Source organism: Hylobates moloch, unplaced genomic scaffold (genome assembly GCF_009828535.3).
Source record: "Hylobates moloch isolate HMO894 unplaced genomic scaffold, HMol_V3 SCAFFOLD_8, whole genome shotgun sequence".
Taxonomy (NCBI): Eukaryota; Metazoa; Chordata; class Mammalia; order Primates; family Hylobatidae; genus Hylobates; species Hylobates moloch.
In genome coordinates this window covers 10,890,739-10,916,337 of record NW_026652283.1, presented here as the reverse complement: position 1 = coordinate 10,916,337, position 25,599 = coordinate 10,890,739, and the positions used below count along the sequence as shown (strand labels likewise).

Here is a 25,599-nt window from a genome sequence, read left to right as displayed (position 1 = left end):
GGGTTTAAGCAACTCTCCTGCCTCACCCTGCCAAGTAGCTGAGATTACAGGCGTTAGCCACCACTCCCGGCTAATTTTTGTATTTTTAGTAGAGACAGGGTTTCACCATGTTTGTCAGGCTAGTCTCGAACTCCTGACCTCAAGTGGTCCGCCTCCCTTGGCCTCCCAAAGTGCTGGGATTACAGGCGTGAACCACTGCGCCCGGCCATGTTTTATTGCAGAAATATTAACATGTTTGGTTATAAAGTGCTGCCCTGAACCCATGTGGAGGTGATATGCTATGTGCATTGTGTTAACCTTTCTTTAAAAAAAAAAAAAAAAAGACAAAAACAGTCTGAATTCAGGAATACAACTGACCCTGACTTCAGATAAGGGATTTTGGACCTCTCTTGCCATCTCACAGAAATTGAAAATATTTTGCTAACCATAATTCTATATTAGTTCATTTTTTCATAATTCTACATTTAAAATAAGCCATTTATCTTTAACACAATCTAAACAGAGTGACAGAGATAAATGAAGTGTTTCTGAAACACGGGTTTATTGTGTCACTCTGCTTAAAGTGCTTTCAGAAGCTTCTTGCTTTCTGTAATTCTCCTTATCCTGGAATTTAATACCTGCCATAGGTATCTGCTTGACGCTGTATCCTTTGAGTCCCCCATGTGTTCTTTCTATCTCAGTCAAGGCATTTCTTTCAAAGTCAAACGTGTTTTGTGCATCCTTGGCTTTGCTATGTCTTAACTCATATTATTTGTTTTTTTCTGGAAAATCTTTTTGTCTTTCTCTTTGCCAAAATTCTAATTCTTCAGGATGAATTTCAACTCCTATTATTTCCTGAAGTTTTTCCTGATTACTTACAGAGAGGGGATATGTGTGTAATTTTAATGTAAATATCGTTTACCTCCCCAGTTAGATTGTAATACCTTAGCTGGAAGAGGCCCTGTTCTAAGCTTGTCAGCATTCATCATGTCTATCATGGTGGTTTGCATTTACTAGATGTCTTTACTAATGTTGTTTGATTTGCGGGGAAGTGAGTTAGGGGTCTGGTAGAGCAGCAAAAGTGTACTCTTATGAAATTGTCAGATGTTTGTTCTTTTTTGTTTACTGTTTTAGTTACTTTATGTCTAACTATCAAAAGTAAACAATAAAAATGGGAGTAGGAAATGGGAGCCTGTACCTATGTAGTTTCCCACTGGTTTCAGGATACATAAAGGTCTCTTGGTTTTTGTCTTCAGTTTAACAGTGAGTGGTTGTTTTGGTCTTTTATTTTCATATATTCTTTTATATTTATGTATTTTTATTTTGAAGCACTACATTAAATAATTAAATACAGTCATTTAGCTGTTTACATTTAGGAACTAAAGCATTTTAATAAGATGATTTTAAAGGGCAGGAACCAGTATTTACCAGATAGTGCATCTAATACTGTGCTATATATTTAGCATTATTTTATTTGATCCTTAATTAATTCAGTGATGGCAGTGGCGCTGTCCTTTTTTTTTTTTTTTTTTTTTTTTTTGAGACAGAGTCTCACTCTGTTGCCAGGTTGGAGTGCAGTGGTGCGATCTCAGCTCACTGTAAGCTCCACCTCCCGGGTTCACGCCATTCTCCTGCCTCAGCCTCCCGAGTAGCTGTGACTACAGGTGTGCGCCACCACGCCCAGCTAATTTTTTTGTATTTTTAGTAGAGACGGGGTTTCACCATGTTGGCCAGGATGGTCTCCATCTCTTGACCTTCTGATCCGCCCGTCTTGGCCTCCCAAAATGCTGGGATTACAGGCGTGAGCCACTGCGCCTGGCCTGCTATCCCTATTTTATTTGTGAGACTTGCTTAAGGGTACCCACTGAGTGATAAAGCTTATATTTGAAATACAAATCTGTTTCTGCCACAATACTGTTTGCTGATCATGAGAAATTTTTTAGAGAACAGAAGAATGAAGGGAAACTGGTAAATAGAAGATGCAGAATTATGTTTACTAAAATGGTCTTGGAATTGTGGCATTTATTATTTTTCTCACAATGATTTTTAATTTTATTCTTACCTATTTCTTTTTAAAGATTTTTTTCCCAGGCTGGAGTTACTTAGGCTGGAGTGCAGTGGCTTGATTATAGCTCACTGCAGCCTCAAACTCCTGGGCTCTAGTGATCTGCCTGCCTCAGCCTCCCAAGTAGCTAGGACTACAGGCTTACCCCACCATGCCTGACTAATTTTTTGGTATTTTTGTAGAGACAGGGCCTTGCCATTTTGTCCAGGCTGGTCTTGAACTCCAGGGCTTAAGTGATCCTCCTGCCTTGGCCTTCCGAAGTGCTGGGATTATAGGCATGATCCACCATACCCAGCCCCATTTTCCTAATTCATACTTAATCATCCATCTTTTGTTTAAGCTATTTATGTATCAAAATAAACAAAAATGTTGTAAAGTGATACAGCTGAAAGAGAAAAGATTTTATTGATCTTATAATAGTTTTGAAATAGAAATATAAGTGTTATTCTTTAAAAGTTCAATATTGGGCATCTAGTTTATGCTTTTACACCAGCAAATTTTAATAGGAAGGCCAACATTTGAATGTAAAGATCAGCAAAATTAGCGTAATTTATTAAATGTAAGATAATGCAAAATAAGATAGAATTAAATCTAAGAATAAAGCTGAATCAGGCATATTTTAACATACCACTAACTTGTAAGAAAGTAATATTTTAGTGTTGTATAATACAGCATATTTATCACTCTGTGTTGGGTGCTGCCTGATAGAATGATTGAACTCTCCCTAATGCAGAACATAGGTTCACTGTTAAGTATATGACATTTTAGATGAGGTAGCAGTACATGTTCCTGGAAATGCTGCTAGAAACTGAGAAGACCTTGTTCTGTTCTGAAAGATGGAGCAAGCCTTCCAGAGTCCCAGTGTTCAAGTCCCTACCTGAGACCATTTCTGCCACTTAAAGGGGCCTGTGTGCTGGGCAAATTAGCCTTTAGAAATGTCATTTCATACTAAAAACGTGTACATGTGAACAGTATCTGCTACCCCCCCAAAAAGGTATCAGATATAATCTTATATGCAAATACTAGTTATATTATGTCAATAAAGGTATTCCAAGTAAGTCAACACTGAATAGTGCGTGGTGAATGCACTGTGAATACAATATGAATGCCAGAGTGAATTTAATAATGTTACTATTAGGTAGTTGGAAAGAGAAGGTACATCCTAGTTTCTTGAAACTTAGATGCACAGAGGGTGTCATATAATCCAGATACTTTTGTGATTATAATCTCAGAGGAATGAGAGATTTATTGAGATCCCTTTTATCTGTTTTTTGTTGTTACTGACAACAACAACAAAATAAAAAGCATGCTAAGTGGACAGAGTCCTGAAAAAGACATCAACTGTGTTTACAAGCTCTGTGACCTTACATGAATCTCAGTTTCCATAGGCAACGCTCTCAGGATAAAATAAAAGATGTTATAAAACAAAATATATGATAAAATAATGTATGTGAAGGTACATTATAATTTGAAAACAAATGTGCAAACTTAAGGTGATGATACTGTATTTTTAATTTTGCCACAATCATTTAATAGAAGAGTTGCATAATCTAAAGTTGCCAGAATTTTTAGAAGGAAGAATAATATGAGATTGGGGGGAAAAGTGGTCAAATAGAGGCTTACATGGAATATTTGAAATCATTCTTATAAAATCATCATATAATTTTGAGAAAGCATTGTAATAGGAATACCAAGGTGACTTGGATTTTTATACAACAGGTAGTTGGATTTGTTATTTTTACCTGAAGAATAAATACATAGTTCATCCCCTTCTCTTTTGAATTTAAACCTGAAGGTTATGAATACTGATGGCACTGGGAGACGAGTACTAGTGGAAGACAAAATTCCTCACATATTTGGATTTACTTTGTTGGGTGACTATGTTTACTGGACTGACTGGCAGAGGCGTAGCATTGAAAGAGTTCATAAACGAAATGCAGAAAGGGAAGTGATCATAGATCAGTTGCCTGACCTCATGGGCCTAAAGGCCACAAATGTTCATCGAGTGATTGGTAAGTAACTCCAAAGCTTTCTTAGAAATGGAAACCAGGAATGAAAAAAGATTGGAGATAGTCAGCAGTGTAAATTATTGATGTTTTGAGGCAATTTAGAAACCTTCTCCCCACCCCACCCCATTTTTTTTAATACTGAGAAGGGACCTTTTAAACGTTGACTTACTACTTTAGCTACCCAGCTTGAATTGAAGGGCTGAATACACATGCACAGGCACACCTTCATCAAAAGAATTCAGTCTGATAGTATGAATAATATACCTTATTTTAAAGCTTACTGTGGTATTAAAGGAAAATACTTCACCATGCTTTTACTCCCTATTAATCTGCATATTACTTGTTTGTAATATTAGAATTGAAACTTGAGATTGGGAGCAAGACGTAATCATAGGCATTTGTGAACCAAATGCTTAAGTAATTTAAAAGTGAAAATATGTTGGATGTGTCAATGTGTGTGTTTTTCTGTGCCCCTTTTATAATTAATCTTTTAGGTTCCAACCCCTGCGCTGAGGAAAACGGGGGATGTAGCCATCTCTGCCTCTATAGACCTCAGGGCCTTCGCTGTGCTTGCCCTATTGGCTTTGAACTCATCAGTGACATGAAGACCTGCATTGTCCCAGAGGCTTTCCTTTTGTTTTCACGGAGAGCAGATATCAGACGAATTTCTTTGGAAACAAACAATAATAATGTGGCTATTCCACTCACTGGTGTCAAAGAAGCTTCTGCTTTGGATTTTGATGTGACAGACAACCGAATTTATTGGACTGATATATCACTCAAGGTTAGCAAAAGAATTGGAATATTAAAGCTAGGGACTAAAAGGGAGAACTTCTAGAATTTCTGAATCTTCATGCTGTGACCCACCTCCCTCATTGCTTGGCAGGCAGAGTTCAACAAAAACCCTCAAGTTTTTTTTTTTTTTTGTTTGTTTGTTTTTGAAACGTTGTCTTGCTGTGTCACCCAGGCTGGAGTGCAGTGGTGTGATCTCGGCTCACTGCAACCCCTGCCTCTCAGGTTCAAGCGATTCTCCTGCTTCAGCCTCCCGAACAGGTAGGACTACAGGTGTGTGCCAGGACGCCCAGCTAATTTTTGTATTTTTAGTAGATACGGGGTTTCACCATGTTGGCCAGGCTGCTCGAACTCTTGACCTCGTGATCCGCCTGCTTTGTCCTCCCAAAGTGCTGGGATTACAGGTGTGAGCCACCGTGCCTGGCCAAAACCCTTAAGTTTTTAAGTGAAGGGAAAGGCCCATTCAGTATTTTATTAGATGCTTTTTAATACAGATACTTTGCCAGAGTGTTTTAAATCTGCAAGCCATAGTCTTCCTCTACTTTCTTCCATTTGAAAATGATGAATGACATTTTCTGCAATTAGCTGAGTAAGGAAGTGTGTGCTTCACATAAAATGGCTATGGATTTACTTTAAACAAAAATTCTTGATTTACTTTAAACAAAATTTTAGGGCCTGACTGAGGCGGAAAAGGCCAACAATGAGTTATTCTTTATTTTCTTCTTCCTACAATAGTTACTGAAAAGAATACCAGGATAGCTAGAGAGGAAGCTCCGGACCTATAAATCTGAAGAATAATCTTTTCTTCTTCCAGATTGTTTTGGGCTTGTTTCAGATAACTCATGTAAACTTTTTTGTAATATGCGAAAACATGGGGTGTTGGAGTCAGAGTTGGATTCTAATGGTGTTCAGTTAAATTTATTAAGTGAATAAATGAAATAAATAAATTTTGGTTTGCGTTGGGTGATCTTCTAAATTTCCTCATCTTGAAAATGGGGGGTGGCTGGGTATGGTGACTCACGCCTGTAATCCCAGCACTTTGGGAGGCTGAGGCACATGGATCACCTGAGGTCACAAGTTTGAAATCAGCCTGGCCAACATGACAAAACCCCGTCTCTACTAAAAATATAAAAATTAGCTGGGCGTGGTGGCGCACACCTGTAATCCCAGCTACTTGGGAAACTGAGGCACGAGAATCACTTGAACCTGGGAGGCAGAAGTTGCAGTGAGCCGAGATCATGCCACTGCACTCCAGCCTGGGTGACAGAGTGAGACTCCGTCTCAGAAAAATAAAATAGGGGTAATGCCATACTTGCAGGACTGTTGTATTAAGTGACAAAATCTATGGACAAAGCATACTTAGGATAATACTTGATAAGATGTAGTATCTATTATTAGTTTGAATTACGATTTTTAAAGATTTTATGGGACTCAAAGCTATAATGGTAGTATAATAGTTACATTCATTTGTATGGTAGGCATGATGACTTGCCATAATCTTTAGCACCTTTAGAAAATTGACCACTAATTAAGATCTGTAGCATTGTGGTCACAGCTTTTCCGCTTGATTACTGATAAATTTTAAAAGTAAAGTCATTCTGCTGTTAGTAGAATAAATTTTTGGTTCTTTAGAGTTTTAAAATTTCTCCCCTGAATTGGCAGTAAAACTTGAAGTTGCATTTATTAGAGATTGACATCAAATTTTTCTGTACTTGCAAGTTATGTGAATTTTATTAGGAAATAGTATGCCTCTTGGCACTTCTGGATCCTCTTGCCCGTGACAAAAACCAAACCAAACCTTCTTTCTGGATAGGGTTTAGACTTATGTCATATGACTTAGTTGTTAATGTTATTTTGCAGACCATCAGCAGAGCCTTTATGAATGGCAGTGCACTGGAACATGTGGTAGAATTCGGCTTAGATTATCCAGAAGGCATGGCAGTAGACTGGCTTGGGAAGAACTTGTACTGGGCAGACACAGGAACGAATCGAATTGAGGTGTCAAAGTTGGATGGGCAGCACCGACAAGTTTTGGTGTGGAAAGACCTAGATAGTCCCAGAGCTCTTGCGTTGGACCCTGCCGAAGGGTAAACAGCTTTACGTGTGCATTCTTTGCAACTGCAGTGTACATTTTGGGGAACATGGCATAGTTACAGATGATATTCTTAATGTTTTAAATAATGCTTATTAGGAATCTGAGAACTAAATGATAGATGAACTTTTAAAAACACTATTGATATTTTGCTGATTTGAATGAATAATTAGCTAATTTTACTTTTGTCATAATTAACTTTAGGTGAAGAAAGAGGGGAATGGGTTAATAATCAAATGTTTTTTTTTTTGTTGTTGTTTTTTTTTTGAGACGGAGTCTCGCTCTGTCCCCCAGGCTGGAGTGCAGTGGCGCGCTCTCGGCTCACTGCAAGCTCCGCCTCCCGGGTTCACGCCATTCTCCTGCCTCAGCCTCTCCGAGTAGCTGACTTTTGGGTATATTGATATGTTAAATATGTATACCAACAGGTATTATCCATCTGTAGTTGCTTGCACTCCTTCCCAGTTATACTAGATTCCAAGCCTATTGAAGTAAACCCACCGAAACAATGTTGTGAGCTAAGAAAAAACTACATTTAAAAAGCTTTATTTTGGAGTATTTATTAATTCAAAATGGATAGTTTGGTTTGATCATTATTATAAACTGGCAGTAGCTTTGTTATTACAAGATAGACTAAACTGTTTACAACATGACGTTTTTCAAGGGCGGGTGTTCCTTTTTACAAGAGTCAGCAAATTTTTTAAAGCCAGCAGCTAAGAAATCTGAAATTTGAAGAAAAATTCCACTTATAAAAGAAGTCAACAGGCCAGGCGTGGTGGCTCACACTTGTAATCCCAGCACTTTGGGAGGCCGAGGCGTGGGCAGCTCACAAGGTCAGGAGTTCGAGACCAGCCTGGCCAACATGGTGAAACCCTGTAACTACTAAAAATAAAAAAAAATTAGGCAGGCATGGTGGCATGTGTCTGTAGTCCCAGCTACTCGGGAGGCTGAAGCAGGAAAATTGTTTGAATCCGGGAGGTGGAGGTTGCAGTGAGCCAAGATCGCGCCACTGCACTCCAGCCTGGGCGACAGAGTAAGACTCCGTCTTGAAAAAAAAAAAGAAGTAAACAGTGTGAACATATAAATATGTTTACTATATTTGCTACTTAAAATAGTTACCCTGAAATGACATTGATTCCATGATTAGCTAGTAATTCATCTAGTCATCAGTGACGTATTGTGGTGATCTTTGCTTTAAACATTAGCTGCCAGGCAGATAAGTTTAATAGTTGGGACTAGTTGGTTGCTGTTGGCAAGTATGAAATTTCTCTCACAGTTGTTTCTCTTTGGCTCTTGTGGTGTGCACGTGCCTGTCAATTGACAATTGCAAATGCATATAAAGGCAGGACACCTTCAGTTTTCAGAAAAGCATGTTCATACATTGCTACCAAGTCAGCTATCAGCTGACAGGCTGATGAGTGAATATCTGTCCTCAGGTATTTCGTGAGAGCTGGCATGTGATGTGCTTTTTTAGTTCCAGTATTCAAGAGTCTCAAAAACTAGCACCTCACTAGTTTACTTGAAAGGGCATTTGGCCAGGGATTCGGTTCTAGTTCTAGCTCTGTCATCTAACTGGCTTGAAGACATTAGATAAATTGTTCACGTTTCTTGTAGTGTTTTGGCCTCTTCATCTATAAAAAGCCTATACTGTAGGATTACTGTAAGATTAAAGTGCAAAACTCAAAAATGGAAAATAACAGCAAAATAATTATTCTAAAATTTCACAGAGATTGTTGTAGTGTAGTGTAGTGTTCATTGCCCAGTGGACACATCAAGGGGTGATTCGCTGTTCTTACCATATAGTATGCTCCCTTGGACCATATGACCAAATACATTTTCAGGCTTTGCTTTTGACTTCAGAAGTTAAAGGCTTAGTATTCATAATTACCTTTCATGTACTTCTGCAACTTACTTTGAGGAAGAGTTGATTACACAAGTCAAAAAGTAAGTTCAGCATATTAAAAACTCAAATTAGTTAATATTCAAAAATATGTAAAAATATTTTACTCGGAAGTGAACCAGATTCTGAGACCAGAGCTTTAAACCTTTGCTGTTTTCTTGAATATTAGTTTTATAAATGCCAGTACTGCAATAAACTATTGGTTTATTTCCAATTCCTAGGTTTGGATGGAACAAATTTATTGGAAAGACTAAGGAAAGCTGACTCACTTCCTTTTTGGGATATGGAAAAAATACTTAGTTTAGGGTGCCAAAATAATTGAAAGCATTGTAGCCATGATTTTGTTTAACCCATTTCCTTGATTTGCTGTATGTTTTCTTTAAATTTATTTAGTTACTTTGCATGAATATGACTCTTTCCCCCAGATAATAAAAAATTGAAATGTTAAATATTTATTATTTTGAATTTAGATTTATGTATTGGACTGAATGGGGTGGAAAACCTAAGATAGACAGAGCTGCAATGGATGGAAGTGAACGTACTACCTTAGTTCCAAATGTGGGGCGGGCAAACGGCCTAACTATTGATTATGCTAAAAGGAGGCTTTATTGGACAGACCTGGACACCAACTTAATAGAATCTTCAAATATGCTTGGTAAGCTTTACTGCTTTTTACTCAAACAGTATATTATTTCCATGCAGAAATCAGTGGCTGCTATTTATCATTGGTTAGATACTTTTAATACAACTTCATATGAATGTGTCCATTCTTCTTCTGTTCTGGAATTGTATCCCGTTTGTTATTAATAGTGATCCAGGTACTTGGATTCATCTTTTTATTATGTGAAAGTTTCATTATTATTGGGCTTGTAATGAAGTTTGTAACTCCCTAGATACTCCTGAAATGACTTTTGTACCAGTAAAATATATATATTTCCATCTTTTCTTTCTGTAGTTCAAGAAGACAAAAAGAACTGTAGACCCTTATATGGAGAAAATAAAACCACATTTAAAGTAGACCATTTGCAAGAATTTTAGGAAACTGAGTGATTTGTAGCAGGAATATAAGTTTGAAGCATGGGGTCAGAAGATAGATTGATTTTAGAGAACTGGTCTCGTTTTAGAAAACAATTAAAATTGCTTTTAAATGAATTTTTCTATTTTAAATTGCTTACAGTGTAATGTTTTATATGTTAGGGCTTTTTTTTTTTTTTCTTTTTGCCAGCAAGTCACTTGTATTCTCACATATTTCATCACTCTGCTTCTCTCCTGTCTACTGCCTTTCTGAAAATAGGGCTCAACCGTGAAGTTATAGCAGATGACTTGCCTCATCCTTTTGGCTTAACTCAGTACCAAGATTATATCTACTGGACGGACTGGAGCCGACGCAGCATTGAGCGTGCCAACAAAACCAGTGGCCAAAACCGCACTATCATTCAGGGTCATTTGGATTATGTGATGGACATCCTCGTCTTTCACTCATCTCGACAGTCAGGGTGGAATGAATGTGCTTCCAGCAATGGGCACTGCTCCCACCTCTGCTTGGCTGTGCCAGTTGGGGGTTTTGTTTGTGGATGCCCTGCCCACTACTCTCTTAATGCTGACAACAGGACTTGTAGTGGTAAGCTGCATTTCCCTCCAAAGCAGGCTAGAATGAGAGAAAGCAGCATTTTCAAAGTACTTTAGTGTGTGTTTTTTCTAAAGTTAAAAAGTGTGGAAATCCAGAGGGGGTCATTTGTTTGGTTAAAGGGTAGGGGAATGCAAGTTTTTGTTACTTATTACTTGTTTGATGATAGCAATTTGATGTTATAGAAAAATTAAGTCTTATGCTGGTGCATTGTCTTATGTCCATTACCCAACACTTTGGGAAGCTGAGGTGGGAGGAATGCGTCAGCTCAGGAGTTCAAGACCAGCCTAGGCAATATAGCGAGACCTTGCCTCTATAAAAAATAAAAAAATTAGCCAGAGTAATGGTGTGCACCTGTAGTCCCACCTACTCAGGAGGGTGAAGTAGGAGGATCACTTGGCCCCAGGAGATTGAGGCTGCAGTGAGCTATGATGGCACCACTGCACTCCAGCCTGGGTGACACAGGGAGATTCTTTCTTCAAAAAAAAAAAAAAAAAAAGGAAAAATTAAGTCTTTTACCCCTGGACATTAAATATTAAGTGTAAAAGTTGCATAGTTTCATGCATCATATTTATTGTAAAGGAAGGGAAGAACATTACAAACAGTAAAACAGTGAATCCCAGAACACAACTTACTTGTCCTTTGAAGTGCATAGAGTAGGACAATCATAAAAAATTTAAATGTTTAACAGGTCATACAGAAAATGCGTATGAGAACATGTAACCCAGTATAAAGTAGTAGTCGATGAGAAACTATAATAGTTGATGAACATAGTAGGCAGTTGCAACTTAACTGAAGCTGATGTTACCAGATCTTTTCATTCGGTCCTGAATCTGAATCTAGATTTTGTGTGTGTGTGACTCCCTCATCTCCTGATTTTTAAATACCGGCAAGTACACACATAACACTAACAACAAAGTGTGTAACAAAACATTGTTGGCTAGGGGAAACCTGGCTTAAATATATATGAATATAACTTAAATATATATGAAGGCCCATTTCTTGGTGGATACACAAGAACAAATTGGTAGATACGATTAAGAAATAAGTAGATTAGATCAGAAAGAGTAGATTATGGGAGGGGTGTAGGATTTGGGTCAATATAGTGGAAAGTAACAAACTGCTAAGGATATTAGAGATAATTAACTATTGGCATGACTTTCTTTTGTGCTTGAGAGAATGTGTCAGAATTCCCATAGGAAAAATTTGGTCTATTCTGATGCCGACTTCAGTTGTGAAAGAGAAAGGACACAAGCATACAGTAGAATGATTAAGAGGTTATACTTTGGAATCTCTGCCACACATTAGCTTTTTTGCTTTATACAGGTAATAAATTCTCTAAGCCTTAATTTTTTCTCATTTGTAAAACTGGAATAATAATAGTAATTGCTGTATAGGGTTGTTATGAAGATTAAAGATAATACATGGTCTGATTTCTGGGGAGAAGAACCAGTAGCAGGGAAGTCAGTTAGACCAGTGTGGTAATGCAGGTAGACCTGGACAATGGTGGTGGCAGCAGCATGTGTGTTGAAGAGAGGTTGATGGATTCGAGATGTATTTTGAAGCTGGAGGAAGCAGAAGTTGTTAATGAGTTCTGTGTGGGAAGGAAAGGGAGGAAGCAAGGATGACCTCTAGATTATGTGTCATAGATGATGGACTATCATCAGAGAAGAGACATGAGGTTGGAGATACAAATTTTGGGATTACCAGGATGTATTTAAAATGAATGAGGTTACCTAAAGAGAAGGTATAGTTCAAGAGCCAGCAACTTTCTCTTACAGGCTTTGTGGGTGTTGAGGCTGTGTCACACCTGCTGAACTCTGCCCAGCCCTCGCCATGGTAGTGTGAGAGCAGCCTCAGGCAATACATTTTAAAAATGGAAGTGGCTGAATTCCAGTAAAACTTTATTACAGAAACAGGCAGCAGGCCAGATTTAACTTGTGGGCCATAACCCCCATCAGTGGGCTAACTCTGATGGAGAGAGAAGAAGGCACTTGGTAAACTATGCAACTCTGGTTGAGGAGGAGAAGTTCACAGAGAACACTGAGAAGTAGCAACCGGAGAGGTAAGAGGAAAAGCAGGAGAGAATAGAGGCATGAAGACAGAGATAAGGTTGTTTCAAAAATGAACTCTGTTGAATGAGTAAGGGGAGGTCTAAAATAGCATACATTGGATTTTTGGGTAAGGTGGTTATTAACCCTGAAGAGAGTAATTTCAGGGATGTAATGGTGAAATGCAGAATGCAGTACATTAAAACGTGAATGGAAAAAAGGAAAGGACAGTGACATATATAGCCATCTCTTTTGAGAAGTTTGGCTTCTCATTTCACACAGAATAAAAACCTAGTTCTGGCCAGGCGCGGTGGCTCAAGCCTGTAATCTCAGCACTTTGGGAGGCCGAGGCGTGCGGATCACGAGGTCAGGAGATCAAGACCATCCTGGGTAACACGGTGAAACCCCGTCTCTACTAAAAATACAAAAAATTAGCCGGGTGTGTTGGCGGGCGCCCGTAGTCCCAGCTACTCGGGAGGCTGAGGCAGGAGAATGGCGTGAACCCGGGAGGGGGAGCTTGCAGTGAGCCGAGATCGTGCCACTGTACTCCAGCCTGGGGGACAGAGAAAGACTCCATCTCAAAAAAAAAAAGAGTAAAAACCTAGTTCTTATAATGGCCTGCTGGGTCCTACATGACCTATACCCCACATTTCATAACCCCTTCTTCACTCTCACTCCCCACCACTGAGTTTTCTTCTCTAACCTCAGCTTTTACTCTTGTCTCTCTTGCTTTCTTCATGACAGCCACACTGGCCTCATTGGTGGTTTCAGATGAGCCTGGGTACCCCCACTTCGTGACTGTGGAACGCCTGTTTCCTCTGCTTGGAGTGTTCTTGCATATATTTGCGTGGATACCCTTCACGTCCAAGTCTTTGCTTAATTGTTTCCTTCATAGTGATACCTGGTCTATGCTATTTAAAATTAAAATTATGCTGCCATTCTTTCCAGCATGCCAGTGCCCCTTATCTGTACTTTTTCTTTTCTTTTTCCCATAGCACTTTCACCTCTTTATGTATTATGTTTTTATATACTCTACTATTTATATAACTTCCTTATTATATTTATTGCTTATTGTCTGTCTGTTGGAATATAAACTCCATGAAGCAACAATTTTTTTTCTGTTTTCTTCATTGACATATCTTATGTGCCTTAGAATAACACTTAGTCTGTGGTAGACACTCAAGAAATTATTGTTAAATAAATGAATGAAGAGGCAAGGCAAGGCCTGGAAAAGCACATACGCTGTTTTACCCAACAGCTTTGTGACCTTGGGAAAATTATTTAACCTTTATTTTTTTTTTTAACAGTCCAGAAGTCTTTTATTTTTTTTAACACCTATTATGCCATGAATTCATAGGGAGTAGGTTCCAGCAGCTCAGGCTCCTTCCCATTGGTTCTCACAAAATATGCTTCTCTGGGTGGAGCAGGCTGGTGCTTCAGTTGAACCCAGGTACCTTTCTCTTTGACTTCTTTCTTTTTCTGATCATTTTCCTTCTTTTTCTGATCACTTTCCATTTTCTGATAGCTTCCTTTCAGGAAGCTATCTCGGCTCTTAGAGTGCTTAATGTGCTGAATATGCACATTAATTCTCTTGGCAAGAATCTTGCCCTTAACTTGTTTGTTTACACCAATGCCAACAGCATGCTGGGTAACATCGTAGACCCTTCCAGTTTTGCCATGGTAACACTTGTGGGGCATTCCTTTTGAACAGTACCCATTCCCTTGATGTCTACAATATCACCTTTCTTATAGATTTGCATATAGGTGGCCAAAGGAACAACTCCATGTTTTCTAAAAGGCCTAGAGAACATGTATCAGGTGCCTCTCCTCTTTCCCTTTTGTGTTCATCATTTTGGCAAATTACTGGAAGATGGCGGTTCTGGCTGAAAGACTTTTTGTTTGTTTGTTTGAGACAGTCTCATATTGTCACCCAGGCTGGAGTAAAGTGGCGCGATCTTGGCTCACTGCAACCTCCGCCTCCGAGGTTCAAGTTGAGTCTCCTGTCTCAGCCTCCTGAGTAGCTGGGATTACAGGCGTGCATCACGGTGCCTGGCTAATTTTTGTATTTTTAGTGGAGACGGGGTTTCACTATGTTGGCCAGGCTGGTCTTGAACTGCTGACCTCGGGTGATCCACCAGCCTTAGCCTCCCAAAATGCTGGGATTACAGGCATGAGCCACTACGCCTGGCCTAACCTTTCAGATCCTCAGTGCATTAGCCTATAAAATAGAGATAATTTTGTGGATTAAGTAACATTTAGTATGATATGTGATATATTGGAGGTCCTAAATAAATTTTTCTTTTCCTTTCCTCGTCTCAAATTTTATTCTCTTACTTTCAAAATCATAGCTACAAGGCTCTCCTTGTCACCCAGTTCTTCTTTCTGGCTTTTTTTCCTCTTTCTAAGAGATCAGGTCTTACTGTGTTGCCCAGGTTAGACTTGAACTCCTGAGCTCAAGCAGTCCTCCCACCTCAATCTCCCGAGTTGCTGGAACTATGAGCACATGCCACTGCACTAGGCTCTATTGCTTGTTTCTTTGTTTCTTCATATATTATTGTAATGAGTGTTTATCGAGCACCTATTACATGCTGCACATTACTTCAGCCGTTGGAAAATATAGCAGTGAGTGAAATTCAGTGGAACAGATAATAAACTAAATAAATTATGTCAGGGGTTAGGTGGCAATAAGTATAATGAAGAAATATAAAGAGCAAGAAAGGGTGATGGTGGCAGGGACTGCAGTGTTAAGTGGGGTGGTTAGGGAAGTTCTTACTGAAAAAAATGACATTTATGTCAAGAACTGAAGGAAGTGAGGAAATGAGCTATGCAGATATCTGGGAAAAGACCTATCAAGCAAAAGGGGATAGTAAATGCAAAAGGTCTTGGGGGAATATGTCCGACATGTTAGAGGAACACCTAGGAAGCTAGTGTTGCTGGAATGAAGTGAATAAAGAGATTAGATCAGAGAGGAAATGGGAAGCCAGATTGTGTAATCCTTTATTCAGTACTGAAGTGGCCTCTGTGGCATCTTTGTGCAAATTGGAAAAAGATGTTTCCTCTGAGCAGATTGAGCCCTATAGGTGTGTGGCCTGGCTAAGGAAGTGTGGACTGGATTTCAGTTCCTACTCAATGCCCCTGGCACAGAGCACAAATGGTACAGTCATACATGATGGGCTTGGCCTTATAGTTTATTCTATTCTTAAACAAGAGCAACACCTTTGTCGAAGCTACCAGTGAACACATATGCCTTCAGAAGAGAACTGAAAAGCTCCCTCCTACGTACATCTCATCCTCCAGCTTCTCTGATGTCTTCGTTGTGGGAATGCGAGACTCAGACAACCAGATGAGGTTGTTGTTAAAGCACCATTCTGAAGGAAATGTGGGAGAGGTGGTTAGAGTTTACATTAATTTAATAGGGTGGATTTAGGCTTTTAAAATGGCATATTCTGTGTCATTTTAAGCACTTACTGACTTGAAAATAGGTCAAAATATTAGCTGCCTTTTAGAAATAACCAGTTAATTTGTAATTTTTAATATATTTGAGTAGACTTTTTGGAGCAGGCATTTATTTGGAGCCACATGTGGCTTTCTCTTAATCCACATTTCTAGAACAGCAAGATCCACAGCTAATTGTGGAATCTTATTGAAGGTTAAAATTTTTCTTAGAAAAGAGCGTACCCAGCAAAATATCCTAGGAGCCAAATATATATTTGATTAATTGCTCCCCAGGCAAGAAAATGTGGGAACTAAAACTCTGGGATCTTTCTTCTAAGTCTTTTAAACGGAAGGGGATTTTGCTGGGTTGTTCAGGCTGATCTTGAACTCCCAGCCTCAAGTGATCCTACTGCCTCAGCCTCCCAAAGGGCTAATATTACAGGCATGAGCCACTGTGCCCAGCCAATTTAGAACCTTTAAAATTTTTTTCTTGCTTTACTAAGAAAGTAGTACTGCCAAAATACAATTTTTTAAAAATAAAAATGATAGTGGGAGACTTTTTAGCTATTCTGTGTGATGTGTTTTTACTACTCGAAGTATGGACTCCACAAAAATTGCTAAAAGTTATTAAATCAATGTATTAGTATGATGGACTCCAGAAATGGAGATTTGTAGTAGGATCATTGGGATAACTTTCTAAATCTTCCAAGCTTAGTGTGGGTTTTTAACTAATGAAGAACTTAAAGCAGAATTGCAGTTTTGTAAATACCAAGTTTCTTTGTGAGTACTGATTTCCTTTGGGATTTAAGCCAGTATTCATTTGAGTGTAAATGTAAAATAAGCTGAGAGACCACAAATAATGGAGCTGTGAAGAATGCGGAATAGGAGGAAATAAAGCAAGGAGTCGTAGCTTGGCTATTTATGTTTTATATTCCTGAGAAGGACAAAATTCTCCTGTATTTAGGTGATGTCTAAACACTAAGAAAATAGAGTATAATTATGAAATGTATACAGATATTTTAGTGAAGATTTAAAAAATGGTATTAGACTTTGAAGTTGTTGGTAGTCTCTCAGAAGTCATTCTTGGCCGGGCATGGTGGCTCACACCTGTAATCCCAGCACTTTGGGAGGCTGAGGTGCGTGGATCACGAGATCAGGAGTTCGAGACCAGCCTGGCCAACATGGTGAAACCCCGTCTCTACTAAAAATACAAAAATTAGCTGGGCATGGTGGTGGGCACCTGTAATCCCAGCTACTCGGGAGGCTGAGGCAGGAGAATCGCTTGAACCTGGGAGGTGGAGGCTGCAGTGAGCCGAGATCGCACCACTGCATTAGTTCATTTTCATGCTGTTGATAAAGACATATTGGAAACTGGGAACAAAAAGAGGTTTAATTTACGGTTCCACATGGCTGGGGAGACCTCAGAATTGTGGTGGGAGGCAAAAGGCACTTCTTTCCTGGCGGTGGCAAGAGACATGAGAAAGAAGCAAAAGGGGAAACCCCTTCGGATCTCGTGAGACTTATTCACTATTATGAGAACAGCATGGGAAAGACCGGCCCCCATGATTCAATTACCTGCCGCTGGGTCCCTCCCACAACACATGGGAATAGTGGGAGTACAATTCAAGTTGAGATTTGGGTGGGGACACAGCCAAACCATATCATAAAGCATCTATTATTATTAGTTTTTGTAATTTTTACCTGCTCTCTTTCCATGCCGTCATCACATACACATACAACAAAATAATATCTGCAATCCATTAAGGTTCAATGCCTGTTAATACAAGTTTATTACTACAACTACTGGTAATAAATAATTATTTTAAATTTATGGGTGGGCACAGTGGCTCTGCCTGTATTCCCAGCAGTTGGGAGGCCGAGGTGGAAGGATTGCTTGAGCCCAGGAGTTCGAGACCAGCCTGGGCAACATGGTGAGACCCCCCCATCTGTATTAATTTTTTATAAATAATTTTTAAGTTATTAAAAACATATTAAAAATTTACATTTATATAGTGCCTTACAGTTTTTAAAGTATTTTCATATACGTTGTAAAATTTTCATAGTAACTCAGTGAGAGGGACAAGATGGCTATGACTTATTTTACTGCTGAGTAAACTTTGACTTAGAGAGGCTCAGTGACTTAAGATCAAATGAGAAGGCTGAGACTAAAATCAGCCTTTTTTTTTTTTTTCCTTGAGATGGGTCTTGCCCTGTCATGTGTAAAATCAGTCTAGAAGTTTCTGCTTTAATTTATATAAGCCCAGGCTTCCTGCCACCCACCAGACAGAATAGGTTAAGGGTTATTCACTTGGTAGACGAGGAGAATTTTGTATATCAAATACCTGATGGAAATGAAGTTTTCTGTGGTATCTCTGTGGACAAGATGGAGAAAAATAGGGTAGGTGGCTATGTCATTAGGTAAATTCATAACTGATTTGGTAACCAGAGAGCTGATTGGTGTTACTCTGAAGAGAGTTTTTGAGGGCATGCCAAAGAATTTTGTCCTCAGCCTTAGCTCTTCAACATCTATGTCTGTTTTGTATGAAATACATACAACAGGCTGATCAAATCATTGGATGATAGAGGATGTAGGGTAACTGGATTTCAGATTTTCTCTTTTCTTCCTTTTAAGCTCCTACCACTTTCCTGCTCTTCAGTCAAAAGAGTGCCATCAACCGCATGGTGATTGATGAACAACAGAGCCCCGACATCATCCTTCCCATCCACAGCCTTCGGAATGTCCGGGCCATTGACTATGACCCACTGGACAAGCAACTCTATTGGATTGACTCACGACAAAACATGATCCGAAAGGCACAGGAAGATGGCAGCCAGGTAATTGAGAGCTTGGTTCAAAATTCATTTCTCCCGACTAATAATTGGACTCACCAACCATTCTGTTTCACTTAAGTCTTGACTCTGCTTAAGTGTGTGTGTATGTGTGTATGAAACTGAAATTCTGGACCTAGTAGCTTAGTTTTCCCTTCTGACGATATTTTGAGTAAGCTATTGTTTGATGATGATATTATGATGAAAATTGTTAGGCTTACTTAAGCTGTTACGTTGGTAATGGCTTTGTGACTGCCCCCTACATTTCTTTATGAAGTCTTTTTCCTTACATTTCTATTTGTACGGAGTATTAGAAGCCTTGAAATAGGCCTTGGTTCTGATTCCAGCTCTATCCCTCACTTAGGATTCTTATGAACTTTTTTAGCTGAAAAGAATGCAAAGCACATAGCTCTTATGTGTTATGTAACAGGAACTCAATAAATAACGGTTACATTACTAGTTAACTATTATTTAGAAGGTTCAGAGGATATGAAACATACAACACAATCTCAGTAGTTAGTTAAAAACATCTAACATGTTATTAATCCAGTGGGTTTTTTTGGTCATAATTATTTGGTGACTATGGGATGGGAATAAGGATATTATCAATAAATCTTACCCATTTACATGCCATTTATGGATTTACACATTGCTATCGATACTTCTTTGCTTGCTTTCTGTGGCCAAGCCCTGTCAGACTGGGATTATAATACTATAAATAATTACTTGTTGTCCTCTTCATAGCAATGATCGTAAGTTGTATCTTGAATGTATTAAAATTTAGGGAAGTTAGAGTACCGTTTTTCACTATGTCTCATCTTACGATAAAGAGAAAGGAGGTAATATATTTAGGGCTGCTGAGAGATCATTTAGGGTGTAGTAATAGCTGTGTTCTCCAGATGTACTTTCCACCATATAGGCCAGGACTGATGGGCTGATAACTAATAGATAGAAATTAAGGAATATGTTACTTCAGAGATACCAATAAGATACAGTTCAGATGGCACAAATGGGCAAAGCCTCTCTTTTTGCTTGAGTTTATTTAAAAAAAATTGCATGTGTAGACTTGAGAATCAGAAAAGGAGATGATTTGATTTGTAGCTTTTACTAGTTGCTGTTATCTCTCAAGCAGGGTTTCTCAAGCACTGTGGCCATTTTGGGCTGGATTAATTGTTTGTTGTGGGGGGCTGCTCTGAATATTGTAGGATGTTTAACAGCATCCCTGGTCTCTGCCTGCTAGATACTAGTTATATTCCCACAGTCGTGACAGTAAAAAATGTCTTCATACATTGCCAAATGCCCATGGCGGGGCAATATTGCCTCTAGTTGCAATCCGCTGCTTTAGAGATATTTCTAGGGTGTGGTTTTAGCCACAGTTGTCTCCAGTTTAGAGAAGACAGTTGCCACCCTCTCACTCCCATCTCTTTTTTTTTATATGCTTTTATTTTTCCGTGATTACAAACACAACTGAATATCAAATGCACAAAGTAAGAATTATACGGGGAAAAAAAATCAGATACGTTCATATATATATATATCACCTTTTCAAGGCTATTTCCATCCAGAATAACCTTGGTTTGCCAGGGCCAATAGAAAGAAGTCACAAAATCACCTTTAGTCAAATTTGTGTGTTTGCTTTCTTCTATAATTCCAATACCTCCACCATCGACTTGAGATAGCTGCCAAGGTGTTACATAATCAGTGCCAGTGTCTTCATTCATTCGACAATGAAGGCTGTCACTTCACACTTGGAAGGTTGCACAGCGGCCAGGCAGAGGCGCTCCTCACGTCCCAGACAGTGTGGCCGGGCAGAGGCGCTCCTCACATCCCAGACGGGGCGGCCGGGCAGAGGCGCTCCTCACTTCCCAGACGGGGCGGCCGGGCAGAGGTGCTCCTCACTTCCCAGATGGGGTGGCGGGGCAGAGGCGCTCCTCACTTCCTAGACGGGGCGACCAGGCAGAGGCGCTCCTCACATCCCAGATGGGGTGGCCGGGCAGAGGCGCTCCTCACCTCCCAGATGGGGCTGCCGGGCAGAGGCGCTCCTCACATCCCAGACGATGGGCAGCCGGGCAGAGACGCTCCTCACTTCCTAGACGGCGTGGCGGCCGGGCAGAGGCTGTAATCTTAGCACTTTGGGAGGCCAAGGCAGGCGGCTGGGAGGTGGAGGTTGTAGCGAGCCCAGATCACGCCACTGCACTCCAGCCTGGGCAACACTGAGCATTGAGTGAGCGAGACTCCGTCTGTAATCCCAGCACTTTGGGAGGCCAAGGTGGGCAGATCACTCGAGGTCAGGAGTTGGAGACCAGCCTGGCCAACACGGCGAAACCCCGTCTCCACCAAAAATACAAAAACCAGCCAGGCGTGGTGGTGCGCGCCTGCAATCCCAGGCACTCGGCAGGCCGAGGCAGGAGAATCACGGGAGCCCGAGGCAGGGAGGTTGCAGTGAGCCGAGATTATGCCGCTGCACTGCAGCCTGGGCAACAGAGGGAGACCATCTCCACAAAGGAAAGGAGAGGAGAGGAGAGGGAAAAGGAAAAGGAAAAGGAAAGACTCCCATCTCTTAATCAAGGCATTATCAGGTTCTTGGAGCAACTATCTGACCTCAGCTCTTTTTTCAGCAGCAGGATAACCCAAGGAACATTTGACATGTGTATTAACAAAGAAGCACATTACCCATAAAAAAAGGTGTCAGTAAGAAATACTCCTTAAGACTTGAGAGAGCCTTCTCCGCTGTGTGCCCATGTAGGTGTAAGCATTGTGAGTGATTGCCTCAGGGTTATCTGCCCCTGGAGTTTAATTTTCTGTGTATGTCTTTTTTTCCCTAGGGCTTTACTGTGGTTGTGAGCTCAGTTCCGAGTCAGAACCTGGAAATACAACCCTATGACCTCAGCATTGATATTTACAGCCGCTACATCTACTGGACTTGTGAGGCTACCAATGTCATTAATGTGACAAGATTAGATGGGAGATCAGTTGGAGTGGTGCTAAAAGGCGAGCAGGACAGACCTCGAGCCATTGTGGTAAACCCAGAGAAAGGGTATGTTACTAAAGTGGCGTTCAGATACTGTGGCTTCTGAGATTCTCCTCACCGTTCTTTTTCAGCCTGTTATTTATTTACCTTTAAGTGTCCTGTGCTCCAGCAAACAACTCAATATTCTCTATTCGTTTGTCTCTGCATTGTCTTAACAGTTGTCTTACACTTTCTCTGATTTCACTGCCTGGACTTTCTTTCCTGGGCCACTATTGCTTTAATTCTAAGTCTTAACCACACCTGCAGGACCATTTCAACTGCCATGTCCTCCAGGAAGTTTTCCTTGATCTGCCTCATCCCAGCCAGGTGTGATTTTTGCCCCCTCTTGAATACTCAGTACTCTGTATCTGTGCCTCTCCAAGTTACACTTAGTCCTTTCCAATTTACCTTACATTTAATTATTTTTTAGTCTTGTATTTACCACTAGACATCCGTTTTCTTTATGATGAGAACTAATATGCTTCCTTTCATTTAATAAAGAGCTTTGCATTTAATAAATACGCAATATTCAGTTGTATCTGAGTCAATGATAAGGTATTCAGCAAGTAAAGTAGCTTACTTCAAAAGAGAGGAAAAGGATGAAATCTAGAAGTTAAATATAAGAAGTGATTTATATGTAACTTCTTTTTAGTTATTAAATAGATTAATTAGAAAGAATTTAAAATTTTGTGTTCAGGTCTCTCTAGTCACTGATCTTTAATTTATTGTATTATTCTGAAAACATATATGTGCCTATGTCTAACACTATTCTGTTAATCTATGAAAGCTCCCTAATAACTTCTGTGTACCTTTGTTGCTACTATTAAAAGTAGTAAAAGTATCCCATGACCTTTTAAAAATGTAAATATATAAATATGTGTATATATTTATATAAAAGGATTTTTATATATACATATATTTATATAAAGAGGATTTATATATGTACATATATATTTATATAAAAGAGGATATATATGTATATATTTGGATACAAGGTTTGGCTTGATCACTCAGGCTAGAGTGCAGTGACACAATCTCAGCTCACTGCAACCTCTGCCTCCTGGGCTCAAGTGATCCTCCCACCTCAGCCTTCCAAGTAGCTGGGACTACAGGCACACGCCACCATGCCTGGCTAATTTTTGGGGTATTTTTTGTAGAAATGGGGTTTTGCCATATTGCCCAAGCTGGTCTCTAACTCATAAGCTTAAGCAATACCCCTGCCTCGGTCTCCCAAAGTGCTGAGATTACAGGCATGAGCCACTGTGCCTGGTCAAAAAATACGTATTTTAAAACATTTAAAAACAATACTTAAAAATATTCTACCTCCATTTGTCTTAATAAGAATATTCTCATTTTATGTGGTTTCTTACTCCAGTAACTTATTTTTTCCTCCTTTCCCTCTAGGTATATGTATTTTACCAATCTTCAGGAAAGGTCTCCTAAAATTGAACGGGCTGCTTTGGATGGGACAGAACGGGAGGTTCTCTTTTTCAGCGGCTTAAGTAAACCAATTGCTTTAGCCCTTGATAGCAGGCTGGGCAAGCTCTTTTGGGCTGATTCAGATCTCCGGCGAATTGAAAGCAGTGATCTCTCAGGTACCCAAGAAATACGTTTCCTTATTTTAATTTGAGTTTTTAAGATGGTTCATCTATTGTGTTTTTCTTGCATCGTATTGTTTTTGGCACATTTCTTGGCAGTTTTATTCATTAAATGTAGTCAGCATCAAGTTGGTTGGTGAAGAGCTTTTTCTTCAACCATCAACATGATTACTCCTCTGTTATGTAACTACGTGCAAGTTTTCTTGATCTTGGTTCTGTAAATAATATATTTCTTTCTTTTTTTTTTTGAGACGGAGTCTTGCTTTATCGCCCAGGCTGGAATGCAGTTCCTGGGTTCACGCCATTCGCCTGCCTCAGCCTCCCGAGTATCTGGGACTACAGGCACCCGCCACTGCGCCCGGCTAATTTTTTGTATTTTTAGTAGAGACGGGGTTTCACCGTGTTAGCCAGGATGGTCTTGATCTCCTGACCTTGTGATCCACCTGCCTTGGCCTCCCAAAGTGCTGGGATTTCAGGCATGAGCCACTGTGCCCGGCGTAAATAATATATTTCTAATGCATCCTTTCCTAACTCTTCTGCTCTAGTTTATGTTCTTGTCATCTCTGGCCAAATCCTAGCCTCTGGTTGATCTCCCTGCCAATTTTTCTCCATGAAAGTTTACACATGGCTCCTAAATTTTCTGAAGCATGGTTTTAATGTCACTGCTTTACTTAAAAAATCTTCAGGGTAGTTTCATAACCTGTAGGAAAAAAGTCTAGTTGTACTCTTAAGTTGGTATAAGTTAGTGTTCACCTTTCACAACCTCATCTTGGCCTTTACCTTTCTGGTGTTTTAACCAAATTAAATTATTTGTTTGTTTTAAGATACACTTTTACTTTCACATTTCTCTGCAATCTTATGTCTGTAATTATAATTACCTCCTCTGTCCCCAATTTCTGATGTCCTTATAGTCTGTGTTGGCCTCCCTAGTGATCAGGTAAATGAAATTAAAATATACTATTTGTTTCTGTCAGCATGGCAAAAATATGTTAACGTTGATTATTGCCTAGCATTGGCCAGTATGGTAGAAAATGGCATGCCCTCATGTGCTTTGGTGGAAGTGGAAATTGATAGAGCCTTTTTAGAAGACAATTTGCCAGTAGTAATCAAAATTTAAAATATGCATTCCCTTTGATCTGGTGATTTCCTTTGCAGATAGCTGTCTTAGAGAAATACTGATGTAAGTGTATAAGGGTATTTGCTGAGCATTATTTGTGATAGTCCTTCATGGAGAAATACATTCTATTATATCAGTGTATGGAATATTACAGTCATTCAAAAGAATAAGGTAGATCTGTGTGCACTGACATGAATGATTTTTAAAAATTAAATTTCATAAAAATGCTTAAGATCTAGTTTTGTTTAAAATTTAAAACCGTATAGTATATACACTGTATATACACAGTGTATGTATATATACCGTTAAGAAATGTGGGAACTCAGGCCAGGCGTGGTGGCTCATGCCTGTAATCTTAGCACTTTGAGAGGCTGAAGAGGGTGGATCACCTGAGGTCAGGAGTTTGAGACCAGCCTGGCCAACATGGCAAAATGCTGTCTCTACTAAAAAGACAGAAAATAGCCAAGCATGGTGGTGGGCACCTGTAATCTCAGCTACTCGGGAGGCTGAAGCAGGAGAATCGCTTGAACATGGGAGGTCGTGGTTGCAGTGAGTCAAGACTGCGCCACTGCACTCCAGCCTGGGTTATGGAACGAGACTCTGTCTCAAAAAGAAAAAAAAAAAGAAAAAGAAATGTGGGAACCTCAGATCTCAGGTTCTTCAACAAAGAGAAAGAGAGAGAGAAAGAAGAGGGAGGGAGGGAGGGAGGGGAGAGAGGAGAGGGGAAAAGAAAGAAACAGGCATATATGTCAGTATTTTCCTCAAGAAATAAGGAAATATATCTCAAGTCTGGAGCATTAGCATACTAAAATGTTGAGACTGCTTACTCCTGTATCATGTACATTTTTGTATGTTTGAATACATTTATAATTATTTTAATCTTTTTTCACATTTTTTTTTAATGTCTTCAGGTTCAAATGCCTCCCTTCCATTATGTATTCTCTGATTCCAGACAGTTAGGCACACACTTATGCATGTATAGTTACACGCCTGGTGTAGTATATTTTTTCCCTCATCTGATCTACTCTGTCTTTTATATCACCTCTAATTTTTTTTTTCTGGGTACCTAAATGCATTTATGTGTTTTGAATAATTTTT

At 39.5% G+C, this 25,599-nt stretch overlaps 1 protein-coding gene across 2 annotated transcripts in view; it reads left to right on the top strand.

Annotated features, from left to right (window-relative positions):
- LRP6 (LDL receptor related protein 6) overlaps positions 1 to 25,599 on the top strand; it is a 156,287-nt gene that overhangs the window by 101,982 nt on the left and 28,706 nt on the right. For both annotated transcript variants that reach the window (XM_032159641.2, XM_058442459.1), the window contains 8 exons: positions 3,840 to 4,056; positions 4,548 to 4,837; positions 6,706 to 6,932; positions 9,305 to 9,489; positions 10,129 to 10,455; positions 18,580 to 18,782; positions 21,602 to 21,813; positions 23,191 to 23,381. In XM_032159641.2, coding sequence (XP_032015532.1) covers positions 3,840 to 4,056; positions 4,548 to 4,837; positions 6,706 to 6,932; positions 9,305 to 9,489; positions 10,129 to 10,455; positions 18,580 to 18,782; positions 21,602 to 21,813; positions 23,191 to 23,381 — 1,852 coding nt within the window. The remainder of the gene's footprint in view (positions 1 to 3,839; positions 4,057 to 4,547; positions 4,838 to 6,705; positions 6,933 to 9,304; positions 9,490 to 10,128; positions 10,456 to 18,579; positions 18,783 to 21,601; positions 21,814 to 23,190; positions 23,382 to 25,599) is intronic.